Source organism: Pelodiscus sinensis, chromosome 8 (assembly GCF_049634645.1).
Source record: "Pelodiscus sinensis isolate JC-2024 chromosome 8, ASM4963464v1, whole genome shotgun sequence".
Taxonomy (NCBI): Eukaryota; Metazoa; Chordata; order Testudines; family Trionychidae; genus Pelodiscus; species Pelodiscus sinensis.
Window position 1 is genome coordinate 41030187 of NC_134718.1, and position 13155 is coordinate 41043341.

General features: G+C 43.4%; 1 protein-coding gene across 4 annotated transcripts in view; it reads left to right on the plus strand.

Annotated features, from left to right (window-relative positions):
• TNKS2 (tankyrase 2) overlaps positions 1-4756 on the plus strand; it is an 84412-nt gene extending 79656 nt beyond the window's left edge. For 3 of the 4 annotated variants that reach the window (XM_075935131.1, XM_075935130.1, XM_075935132.1), the window contains 2 exons: positions 1553-1709; positions 2571-4756. In XM_075935131.1, coding sequence (XP_075791246.1) covers positions 1553-1709; positions 2571-2633 — 220 coding nt within the window. In that variant the 3' untranslated portion in view covers positions 2634-4756. The remainder of the gene's footprint in view (positions 1-1552; positions 1710-2570) is intronic. The other variant, XM_075935133.1, reaches the window with a different exon arrangement.
• Positions 4757-13155: the final 8399 nt, after the last annotated feature.

The following is a 13155-nucleotide window of genomic DNA, read 5'->3' on the forward strand; positions in this document are numbered from 1 at the left end:
AGACAGTCAAGTCCCCTGCAGAGTCTCTGAAAGCTTAGTAAGGATGTCTGCCTTATGCACTAACAGTTAGAACAGATAATACTGCAGTATGAATTTTGGTAGCCATCCTTTAAAACATAGTACAATCTGCATTGCCCATTCCTGGATCTTTTAAGGTTGTAACAGACATTGCAAGACATACCTCCTGTCAGATCCCAAAAAACCAGAATTGTGTGTCCTGTACATGGAGAAAGTGGTAATTTACACTTGCCCCAGTTGCCTTCCTAAGAGTTTTTATTTGAAGCAAGGCAAGACCTCCAAGCTTCTTTGATAGCCCCAACCAAAGAGAAAGGTATGACACTGTTATTGGAGGAGGGCTTAGGATTCTCTTCAACAGGTCAGATGAGAGAGACTTTCTGCTTGCTCTGTGTAAAGCATTTGAAAGGTTCCCCGCTGCGTTTCTTCCTTTTAAATGTACAAGGAGGGTCTCGAATGAGCACAGACCTACAGATTGGCTCCAGTATTTAGTTGATCTACAAATGTGCTGAAACTCCTTGCCTAGACTTACTCCGTTTGGGCAGTTGCTGCTTCCCAGTAGAGAAGTAAGTGCCTACTCGACTACCTAATAAGCTTATTGGCTAGTTGAGTAGTGACTCAACTAATCACTTCTCCTCCCCTTCGTGCCTCTATCAGAGAGGGACAGCAAGGGCGGGAGCAGGAGCTGGTGCTGAAGGGAGCCAGCTTTAAAAGCTGGTTTCCCCCCAGCACTGTCTCCATTCAGGGTAGGAGAGGCAGAGGCATCCTACTGCTGTGCCTCACCCTTTGAAAGGAAGAGGCTCATCAGGGAACATTTCAAAGGGAGGTGCAGCAGTCGGGACTCCACTGCAGAGAGGACTGCTTTGTCCCCGCTCACGTGGGTTCCCTGCTATGTTTCTTCCTTTGAAATGTACAAGAGCCACAGGCAGCTCTTGTACATTTCAAAGACAGAGACGCAGCGGGATAGCAAGCGCCCACCTTATCGACTAATTGAGTAGTCGATGGAAATTCCATTTCTCTATTTATTGATTAATCAAAATTTAACATCCCTACTTCCCAGGCAAAACCAATAGTCTTCCTATTCTTTGGTCCTCTCTGTTGCCTATACCCTCTTCCCAAGTTAGCTGTAGGCTTCTTGGCCTTCCTTTCCAGGTGAATGTGGGACACTGGTTGTTTCTCTCTTATAGTCTGTACTGTTGCTGATTGTGCCACAGACTGCAAATGTTAAAGAAATTAGAAAACAAACATGAATTTGAGTGGGTTGGAAAGAGTAATTACATTTATTATGTAAGTATTTAGATAACTGGGCATGCATAAGGAAAGGGGGACAGAAGAGCAACCTCATCTAATGTACTGACAAATTCTGATATATAATGGGGTTAATCTGAGCAAGAGTTTTTAGTAGACCTCTTTGTGGTTCACTCTGGTGATAGTTTGAATGTCTATCTTCTCTGAATATAGCTTTTGAATGGCCAAGAAATGTTTTTTTCCTACTTTCCAAATGTTTTTTAGTTGTAAAAGTTTTTCTTTACTATAGGCAGTTGCTGTTTTGCCGTGTAACTTTGGGCAAGTCTTTCCTGCAGTTCAGTGCTATGAAAATGGCTCATTCTCCTCCAGGACATCATTCAGTTACTGGCCGACCTAGTGTAAATGGACTAGCTTTAGCAGAGTACGTCATTTACAGAGGAGAACAGGTAGTGGGTTTTGTTTTTGTTTTTCATTGTTAAAACACACTTAGAATAAACATACAGTAAAACCTGTGTTATACAGTAAAACCTGTGTTATCCAGCACGCCTAGGGATTAGGGCGTGACAGTAATCTAAAAATTCTGGTTATCTGGCGGGGGGAAGGGGGCACGGGAGCTGTGTAGGGCCTCTGGGGTGGGCATGGGAGCCATGCAGGGGCTGTGATGTGGCCTGGTCGGGGGTGTGTGGGGAGGGCCAGGTGCAGCCTGGTGGGGGGTGGGGTGGAAGCCAGGAGGCACAGGTGGCAGGGGCGGCCTATTGGCAGCGGGGCGCACACGGAGGCTTGCCTGCTGGGGGTGCCAAGAGCTGCGGTTGGAGCTGAGATGCTTGCTGCTTGCTTTCGGCTGCCATTCGCTGCTCCCTCAGGTACGTGCTGCATGCTCATCTGAGGAGTGGCCCAGAATTTAAAAGGCCAGTTTCCTTCTTTTTTTTTTTTTTTTCTTTTTCTGTCTTTACCTGGGTCAGAAAGTAGCTGGTTTCTGCAGTTTTCCAGATGCTTAAGTTCAGGATAGCTCAGGTTTTACTGTGCTAAGAAGCCAAAATGCCATTTTTCACTGTTATGCCATTGACACTGAGCCTCTTTTCTGGATTTATTGGAGTTGGCCTTTTAGTGCATATAAATAAAACCTAAGCTTTTAAAATTGAGAATCAGAGGTCCTTGTTTACTGAATACTTCCAGCAAATTATATTTTGTTCTCCCTCTACATGATATAAATGTTAGAGAATTTCTTGCCATATGAGGAAAAGGTGTAAGATGTGTGTTATGAATTTGCTGATAAAATTAACTTGACTAAATCATTTGCCTTTCAGGCTTATCCAGAATATTTGATTACTTACCAGATTATGAAACCTGAAGCCGCAATGGAAGCTTGAGGAAAATTGCTTTTGTAAATCAATGGATCTGAACATGAAGATACCAGTACCTAACAACTTCTAAATTAAATTGAGTTTATTATTTTTTTTAATCCACAGGCATTGTGGCAGAAAATGTGACAAAATCTAGCATTCTGACTTGATAAAGCTTTAATACTGTACAGTGTGTTTTTTAAAATTTCAAAAACTTCCTCTTTTTCAGCACTTTAACAGATATCATTCCAGGTAAAACTGGATTTGTCTGTACTAAATTATAAATAAAATTAACTTGAACTGTGCTTTTTTTAATGCAACACTACATTGAAATCTAGCAGAGACTATAATGTTCTACACAGGACTTCATTTTACTTATACTGTGTTCTTTAAAACACTGCATTTACACTGAATACAATTTCATTTGTAAAACTGTAAATACAAGCTTTTGTACTAGCCTGGTATTTATTTACATTGCTTTGTAATATAAGTGTGTTAGAACTGCAACCTTGTACAAAGTATTTTTTCCAAACATTGCATTGTTCATCTGTTTTTCATCTTACACAGCAGAAAATTTTGATTCCAGGGTTTGTGTCTTGGGAGGCGGAAGAATAAATTTGATTTTAATTATTTAGAATTAGTGTTTGAACAGTTATTCAGAAGTTACTTCTGCAGTTTTATTTATGAAATATGCATTCCTGAGAATCATTGCCTATAAAAGTAAGATGCTCCATTTGATTACTGAAGTATTTTCCCACCTGTTCACTAGAATTTCACACTTCATGTTCATTAAATTGTCTTCCAGAATTTCTGTTGGACTATATCTATAATTAATCAGTAGTCTTCTTTCAGAGTTATTAGATCCTGTGAGTTATGGCTAATAAATTATTTTCCTTGAATGTAGATGGAAATTTAACTTCAAGGATGTGTTTCTACATAAGCCCTGACATTTTAACACAAGGAAGTTGAATATATAATCTGTATTGTGAGAGTGAACAGATAAATGATGTATTTATTTTCTGGCACATCTTGGTTAGCCGATATAAATTGTGGGTGCACACAGAATATGAACATTATGGGGTGGAAGTATTTAGGTGACCCTTGTCTCTTTTTGTTTATGCTCAGGCTGGTAGCTTTAGCAGTAATGGAAGCTGGCTGCTGCAGTGCTTTGTGCTGAGTGAAATTAAAAGGATTTTAGGATCCTAATATGTTGCATTCAGCTTGTTGTATAAAACATGTATGCACAAGCAGAGAGCTACTTCTTTATACAGCTATTGACTATTGTTATCCCATGAATACCTCACGGAGGATAAGGGAATAAAGGAGATAAATCATTTGAGAGAGAGATAAATAAATGCACTGTCCTCTTATTCACCTCATCATAGTTTACCTGAATTCAGTGTTTAACTATCTGCAGTTTTTACCTACATATTTTAAAATATGTAAATAAAAGGCAGATAAATTGTACTTGATATACCATGGGCTTAATTTTAAACTGAGTTAGAACATATTTTATTTGGTTATATTTCTAGGATTCTGTCCTATAAGATGATGATTCTGCAGGTTATATGACCTTAAAAGGTTTTAAATATAATAATTAGCTAAGATTATTAAATTGTCCTAATGACAAGATGATGTAATTATTCTGTACACGAGTAAGTGTACTGAAACTTACAAAATTATGGACGAATCTGAGTAATAAGATCATGAAATCTAGCTCTTGCGGAAAACAATATTGACAGTGAATAAAAGGTACGTTAGTTTAAGGTATTTTTCTCAGCATGTTGCCCACTCCTGAATTTAATATAATTCTGGAACTGGTGGTTATGCAAAATCTTTAATATGATTAAAATGTTCATGTTTTAGTTTCATTGCTAAAATATTTCATTCTCTATAAACTACCTAATGTGTTGTTAAATATTGTGATAGCAATTAAGTGGCACCACAATGTTGTTTTTGTCAGTTTGTTTTTGCATGATATACCTTGCATTCTGAAAGTGGAAATTGTAATGGTTTGATAGTCTTGACTTTTGAGGTGAAACTTCTGTCTCTCGTGCAATTAGGTCTGCTTTACTCATCTTATAGTGTCTTACATGTACTGTACCACATTCCATAACCATTTAACGCAAAATAAATTTAAGTTCACTGGTTTTCTGGCAGCGTGGTAGTAATTACAGGCGTAATGAAAGTATATTGATCAATCTTTCAGAGTACAAGAATGCATATTATCACAATCTGATTACAGGGTCAGGATCCTCTCCCCCCCCCATAGAGCCTCCTTTCAAAGGTGAGCCACCCTGGGGCCAAGGACCTGGTACTATCCCCTGTGATAGAGGAAGATACAGGAGCCACAGTGGAGCCAGATGGTACCCCCAGTGACAGCAGCATCACAGAGTGCAGAATTGATGGAGAAACAACTGGGCGCTATAGAGTCATCATCGTCCTCACCGGACAAGGCCTTAGGGGACCTGGTCCTGCCACTTCCATCAATGTACACTAGGGCTCATCAGGCTCTGCTGAGGAGGTTGGCTGCTAATCTGGGTATTCAAGCAGAGATGGTCCAGGAAGACTGACGCCATGGTTGACATCCTTTCAGGAGCCACTCCAGGTAGAGTGGCATTATCACTCAATAAAATGGTGGACAAGCTGTCCAAAGCCCTATGGCAAACCCCAGCCTCAATTCCTCCCATGCAAAAAGGGGTGGAGAGGTGCTATTTTGTCCCTCAGGAGGGTCACAAACACCTCTTCACACACCCTCCCCCTAGCTCAATAGTTGTGTAGGCTGCAGGGCATCAGAAAGAGCATCAGAGACCCCCAGGACCTACTCCTAAATTGAAGGAGCCCAAGAAACTTGACCTCCTAGGAAGGAAGGCCTACCCCATGAGGGTCTTAGTTCTGCATCACCAGCCAGTAGGCGATACTGGGTAGATATGCCTCTACAATACATGGGCAGCCATGGACAGATTTAAAGACCATCTCCCACAAGAGTCGTGGCAAGAATTTGGGGCTCTAACAGGAAGGCAGAACAGTCGCACAGACAGCGCTATGGGTGGCCCTGGATGCTGCCGCAGTTCACACAAAGGCCATTGCTATAGTGATGAGGAGAAGCGCGTGGCTCCAAATATCGGGCCTCCCCCCCGGAGGTACAGAATAAGCAACAGAACCTCCCTTTTGAAGGGGCGGTCCTGTTTTCAGACCAGACAGATTCAAAGCTACACATCCTTAAGGACTCCAGGGCAACTCTGAAGTCCCTGGGGGTCCATACCACAGCCCCTCACCCTCAGGCTAAATGTGAGACCCTTCCAATGGGGTTTCAGCTCGCACCGGGGTAGGAGGAGGGGCCATAATAATGGCCAGTACAACCCGCCTAGATGCAGGGGCTTGAGATCCGACTCGGATAGGAGATCTGCCGCACCTACGAGCCAAGAACCCAAACCTTCATTTTGAGGATAGGCTCGAGGACAGCATAGCAGTCATACCTCAGTCACCCTCTTTTGATTGCCATTTGTCTGTTTTCTACCAGGCCTGGTTCCGGATAACATCTGACCAATGGTCTTAGACCTAGTAGCAAAGAGTTACGTAGTCCCCTTCCTTTCCATTCCCTCTTCCCATTCCCCCTCCCTGTCTCTCTTCAGGGACCCCTCTCATGCGATTCTGCTAAGACAGGAAGTGTCTACACTTCAGCTCAGAGTGGTTGAGCCTGTTCCAGAAGAATTCAGGGTTTCTACTCCTGCTACTTCCTTATTCCCAAGGCAAAAGGGGATCTACGCCATATCTTAGACCTGAGAAACCTGAACTTGTTTTATAAAGAAAACAAAGTTCAGGATGGTCACCGTAGCTTCCATCATCCCTGCCCTGGAGAGAGGAGACTGATATGCTGCCCTTGATCTAAAGGACGCATTTTTATACTGCAGTAATCCCCACCCACAGGAAGTTTCTCAGATTCACAGTTGGTCGGGATCATTTTCAGTTTGCAGTCCTGCCATTTGGCCTCTCCACAACACCAAGAGTGTTTACCAAATGTATGGCCGCGGTAACAACGTTTGAGGCGCCTCAGGGTTCAGGTCTTTCTCTACCTGGACGATTGGTTGATAAGGGGACCATCCTAAGAGCAAGTGATAAGCCATATTGTGGTGACCAGGAAGCTGTTCTCTGAGCAAGGCCTCCTTATAAACAAGGAGAAGTCCACTCTAGACCCCACACAGATAATAGAGTTTGTGGGGGCCCACCTGGACTCCACCATTGAAAGGGCATCCCTGCCCAGAGGCAGGTTCCTTGCTGAGCTCAATGATCACAGAGGTCCCCTATAACCACAGCAAGAACATGTATGAGGCTACTGGGCCATGTGGTGAGTCCATCAGGTTAAGGTTCCGACCCCTACAGAGGTGGCTGAGGAGTGTCCACAACCTAGCGTGGTCACCTCTGGACGCAGTGTTTGCTTTGCTGGAGTCGGTGCTCTGATCACTGGACTGGTGGAGACAGGCAGAGACGGTATGTGCGGGGTCTCCTTTTTCAAGCAGAGCCTATCAGTGCAGCTATATACAGACGCATTGGACATCGGTTGAGGAGCCCACACAGGAACCCTCAGGACTCAAGGAATGTGGTCCCTGGGGGAGAGTTCCCTACACTTAAATGTCAAAGGCTGTGTCTAAACTACACCCCTCTGTTGGCAGAGGGATGTAAATTAGACATATCAAAAGCGCAAAAGAAGCGGGGTTTTAAATATCCCACGCTTCATTTGCATAATTGCATCCTGGCGCTGTTTGGAATAAACACCATTTCAAAACTGAAACCTCAGCTTGTTCTTTGAAACAGTGCCAGGACCTGATTATTCAAATGAAGTGCGGGATATTTAAATCCCCGTTTCATTTGCATTTTCAATGTCTAATTTACATTCCTCTGCCAACAGAGGGGTATAGTTTAGACACACCCAAAGAGCTCAGGGCAGAGTCAGGCTGGCATGCCAGGCCTTCTTTCCTCAACTGAGAACAGAGTGATCGCGGTGCTCACGGACAACACGACCACCATATATTATATCAACAAACTGGGTGGAGCTTGTTCCTCTCCCCTTTGCAAAGAAACCCTGGAACTGTGGGAGTTATGCATTTCCCAGAACATGCACCTGGAGACGTCCTATCTTCCAGGGTCCAGCAATGTTCTGGCAGACAAACTCAGTCGGTCCCTTCGGGCCCACGAGTGGACCATCAGGACAGATATTATAGAGGAAGTCTTCCATTGGTGGGGTTATCCCCATCTGGATTGGTTTGCCTCACACAACAATGCTCAGTGTCGGAGCTACTACTCATTCAAGGGCCACGGTCTCAGGGGAATGCACTACATATACAGTGGCCCTGCAGGCTGCTGTATGCATTTCCCCTTCCTTGCTAATTCACGAGACCCTCATCAGGCTCAGGCAATTCGAGACAGAGGTCAACAGGGTGGTGCCAATATGGCCTTGCCAACACTGGTTCACCACCCTGTTAGTTAGCAATGGAGGACCCAGGGAGGCTGTGTCATCCAAACCTAGCAGCCCTCCACCTAACAGCATGGAACCTTCATGGTTGAGAAGGCGAGAGCAACTTTGCTTGCAGGACATAGAGAAGGTGCTGCTAGAGAGTAGAAAATCCTCTACCAGGAGCACTGTACGACGCCAAGTAGAGACTGTTTGCCCATTGGGCAGAAGAAGGGGGTAAACCCAATGTGTGCTACAATCACCCTAATCTTATATTGTTAACTACATCTTAAACATCAAGGCCTTGCTACATCCTCACTGAAGGTGCATTTAGCAGTGATTGCGGCCTTTCACCCTGGGGAGGATCACAGGTCCATGTTCGCTAATACAATAGTAAAGAGGTTTATGAAAGGGGTAGACCGGTTGTTTCCCTATATGCGTGTCCTCCTCCCCCCCCCCCCCCCCCCCCCGGTGCCATTCTGGGATCGCAATTTGGTCCTGATGGGTCTCATGAGGATACCCTTTGAGCCTTTAACCACCTGCTCTCTGAAGCACTTGTCATGGAAGGTGACATTCTTGATCGCAATCACCACAGCCATGAGAAACTCAGAATTGAGGGCCCTCGCTTTGGAGCCCCCTTACACGACTTTCTTTAAGGAGAAGGTTAGAATGTCCCCACCCGGTCTTCCATTTCATGTCACAAGATGTTTACTTACTGATGTTCTTCCCAAAACCTCATGCCTCAACTAGGGAACAGGCCCTACATTGCTTGGATGTTAGAAGGGTCCTAGCATTATATATAGAAAGGACGAAAGAGTTTCGTAAATCTCCACAATTTTATATTTCGATAGCTGAGAGGATGAAGCACTCACGGATTTCAGCCCAATGTCTATCCTCCTGGATTACTTTCTGCATTAAGGAGTGCTATGACAGCGCGGGTAGACCAGCGCCTCCACTGATGGCGCACTCTACAAGAAAGCAGGCGATGTCAGAGGCATTCCTAGCACAAGCACCTATCCTTGACATATGTAGGGCGGCCACGTGGTCCTGCGTGCATACTCTCTCAGAGAACTATGTAATTACGCTGCAGGCCAGGGCATTGGCAGGGCTGTGCTGCAGTCAGTTAACATGTAGATAGTGTTAGTCTCCGACCCCACCTCCTAGGACACTGCTAGGGAGTCACCTAATTGGAATGGACATGATTAAGCACTCAAAGAAGAAAAAATAGTTACTTACCTCATAATTGTGCTTTGAGATGTGTTGCTCATGTCCATTCCAAATCCCACCCACTGCCCCTTCGTCGGAGGACTCCAGCAAGAAGGAACTGAGTGGGTGAGGGGCCAGCAGTGGTATAAACGCCCCGACATGCCGGCATCACTCCAGTTTGCTCCCTGGCTTGCCCAACAGATACAGCTAAAGGAAAAAACTCCAGAATCCATGCACATGGCACACCCACACCTAACTGGAATGGATATGAGCAACACATCTGGAAGAACAGCTATGAGGTAAGTAACAGGTTTTTTTACTTTGCATTTTGAACTTACAACATTATCAGCTGGTCCAAAAAATGGTTATGGTTGAAAAGAAATAATCTGTTTGTTGGAAGCAGTTTTGTAAAACCTGTAGTCTCCAAATCCAGGAATTTAAAACAACTGCCTATCTTTTTAATTATTATATGGCTATATGAAAGCACATTTTATCTGAAAGAGTAAAGCATTGCTTGGATCAGTTAATGTAACACTGAAAATATATTTGATAGGTGCTTTCCAACACAAAGAAGGCTTATTCTTAGCAGTTTGCATAGAAAAGTTATCTCCACTAGAGGGCAGGAAAGTAAAACTTTATCAAGATACTAATGTGGAATTTTCAAAACTGACTTATAAGAACATAAAACAGGACTATGCAGCACTTTAAAGACTAACAAGATGGTTTATTAGATGATGAGCTTTCGTGGGCCAGACCCACTTCCTCAGATCAAACAGTGGAAGGAAATTGGCACAACCATATATACCGAAGGATACAATCAAAAAAATGAACACACATGAAAAGGACAAATCAAATTTCAGAACAGAAGGAGGATGAGGGGGCGGGGGAGGCAAATGTCTGTGAGCTTCCCCAATTATCACCTATAATATCATTAGCTCTCAGACATTTACCTCCCCCGCCTCCTCATCCTCCTTCTGTTCTGAAATTTGATTTGTCCTTTTCATATGTGTTCATTTTTTTGATTGTATCCTTCGGTATATATGGTTGTGCCAATTTCCTTCCACTGTTTGATCTGAGGAAGTGGGTCTGGCCCACGAAAGCTCATCACCTAATAAACCATCTTGTTAAAGTGCTACATAGTCTGGTGTAGCCGAAGCAAAAAACAGGACTAACACGGCTACATTTCTATCATTATAAGAACATGGTTTCTGTTGACTTTCATTAGGAGTTGTACTCTTGAAAAACTTAGGTGGGATTTTCAAAAGCACCTGATATGTAGGCTTTTAATTTGCTATAAATTTGAGAGAATTTGTTTGTTTAAAAACTCCTAAACAGTAAGAGCTAGGACCACCAAATTTGGTATGCAGCTTTCTCTTATCGTGGCTTAAAGAGCATACATAAAATCATACAGAAAAGAAACCATCACCAGGCAGGGGAAAGGGGCTGGCTCTCCCCACCCCTTAGCTCCCTTTTGAGCACTGGGGGAAGGGGCAGCAAATCTCCCTCTCCTGATTCCTATGGGGAACATTGATGGCTGTTCTCCCAGGAGAAAGTTCACAGTTCGCTGCACGGCTCAGTGTGGCTAGGAAGCACAGGGGGCAGATGAACCTCTTACTGCCATAGCTGGGGTACATGCACCCTTACCCCAGCTGTGCACACTGCAGCTGCAGTGGCTACTGACAGGTGATTTTCACTTGGCCCTAAGTTGCTGCGTAAGAGAGCTGGGGTAGTCCTCTTCCTCAGGGCAGTCTGCATACTGAACCCCTCATCCCCAGCCCCACATGAGCCTCCCACCTACCCAGGCACCCTTTAGGGAGTGTAGAGGAGCTGAAGTCGCCCCTCCCCCCGCCTCCATTTGTACAGGGATGTTGCTGGCTGTTCCCCTTCATCAGGGACCTAGAGGAAAGTACAGTGTGTGCTGCATTCCTCACTGTGCTTGGGGAGCATAGGGGGCAGACGAACCTTGACCTGTCCCATTCAGGTGACATGCACCACCTCCACCCCTACTGTGCCTGCTGTAGTGACAGTGACCACGGAGAAGTGCTTTTCACCTGTCACAAGCTGCTGCAGTGAGAGAGAGGTTGGAGTAATCCTCTCTCTTCCCAGAGCAGCATGTAGTCTGAGCCTCTCATGCCTAGCCCATTAATCTCATGAGTTAAGGAACCTAGCAACACCAAACAAAACAGCTAATAAATACATAAAACAATTCTATCCTGGGGCACTTAGTTTACATATAACATTAATTTCTAAATAAGTGATTGTATAGCAGGCTACCTGGAGTTAATGAAATAGCAGTTTCTCTGAAAGCTTTATAAATAATTTCAATGTAAATCTTAATTGAAGTTAGAACAATTCAGGAAAATGTTCTTTGCGGTGTATAGCCCTGTTAAAAAATAAGATTTACAATGCAAACTATCATTAATATTAGGTATATTAGAGCTAATTTCAGATAGGATTAATGTTGCCTCCCCAGAAAAATGAATCTGTGTTTCAGTAAATCCTGAAGAGGCAGAAAGAGCGGGGAATGTTATTTTGTAAGAAGAGGGGTGCTGCCATAGAGTTCTTAATTTGATTCCTTGTTCAGAAGCTCTAAATTGTTGTGTTGATGTCAAGTCACAAACCTCTGTAGCTATTAACTCAAGAACTTTATTTAGCTGCCTAATGGAAATGTCCTTCATAAGATTACTAATTGAATACCTTTCTGTGATGTCAAGATATGGACCTCTTTGAAGTTCTTGGTTCCGCACCTGAAACTTGCTGAGCAAATGTCAAGGCATCATAAAGCATTGTGATTACTGGCTCAAAGGCTCTACTCTTGGGTTGATTTCAAGACACAAATCTCTTAAAAGTCTCTTGTTCAGAATCTTGAGCTGAATCCTGATGTTAAGGCACAGGTATCTGAAAATTTCTGGCATGACAGCAGTAGCTTGCTGGCTTTATCAAGGATAAATTCTCTGTGAGGTCACTAATTCTAACTTGCATGGATATTTTCACTATTCTTCTGCAAGCTAGAGATGCTGATCCAGTGTCAGACATAGGCCTTTGTGATGTTACAGTTATAGCTCCAATAGGTGCTGGGGTTAATGTCCGAGTCCTCTGCCTTGATACTGTTAACATGGTGCTTCTAGTTTGCTTCTATGACTGTCAAACCAGCATTTATTGCACAGTCAGTGGATTAATATGTCAGATTTACAAAACTCTGCATCATGAAATCAGTCTAGTGAGTTTAACATCTCCAGTTTGCTGAGTTTAGGTTAAGGCAGTGGGCTGCCTTGGTCTCACTTGTTCACCAGCTTTAACATGATGATTCTGCATTTTTTTTAACCCAACCTTGTTTGGCTCTAGACGTTGTTATATGCCGAAAACTAAATTAGAAAGCAGAATTGGAATCCTTCATTTAAGTGTTCTGGTATTGTAAAATTAGGATATTTTAAAGCTGTTAATTGGAATAGTCCAATAGACTTCTTAACCAAGTGCACTGTTTCATTCTATGGAGAAAATGCCAGTACTGAAATATTGTTCTCCGTCATCTGCAGCTTCACCTCTTCAGACAATGAGTTGTCTGTTTCTATCAGCTATGAGACAGGATCAGACCTGTTAGTCAAGGAAGGGGCCTTGCCTTAGGCAAAATCATAGGTCATGTGCTGTAGTTTAAAACCTGTTTTATTTTTCTTCCTTTCTCCAGTATTTGCTTAATGTGGTTGGATATTTACTTTCAGTGTTGCCTAACAGGCTTGTTTTGCAACTGGCAGCTGTCCTTCACACAGAGCCAAGATGGCACTTTAAAATTAAGTAGCACATTAAATGCCTTTCACTAGTAGTTTCTTACCTGAGTGTGATTTGGGGGAGGGGTTGCTCCTTCTGAGGAGGTGGTGGCAAGTAACTTAAGAG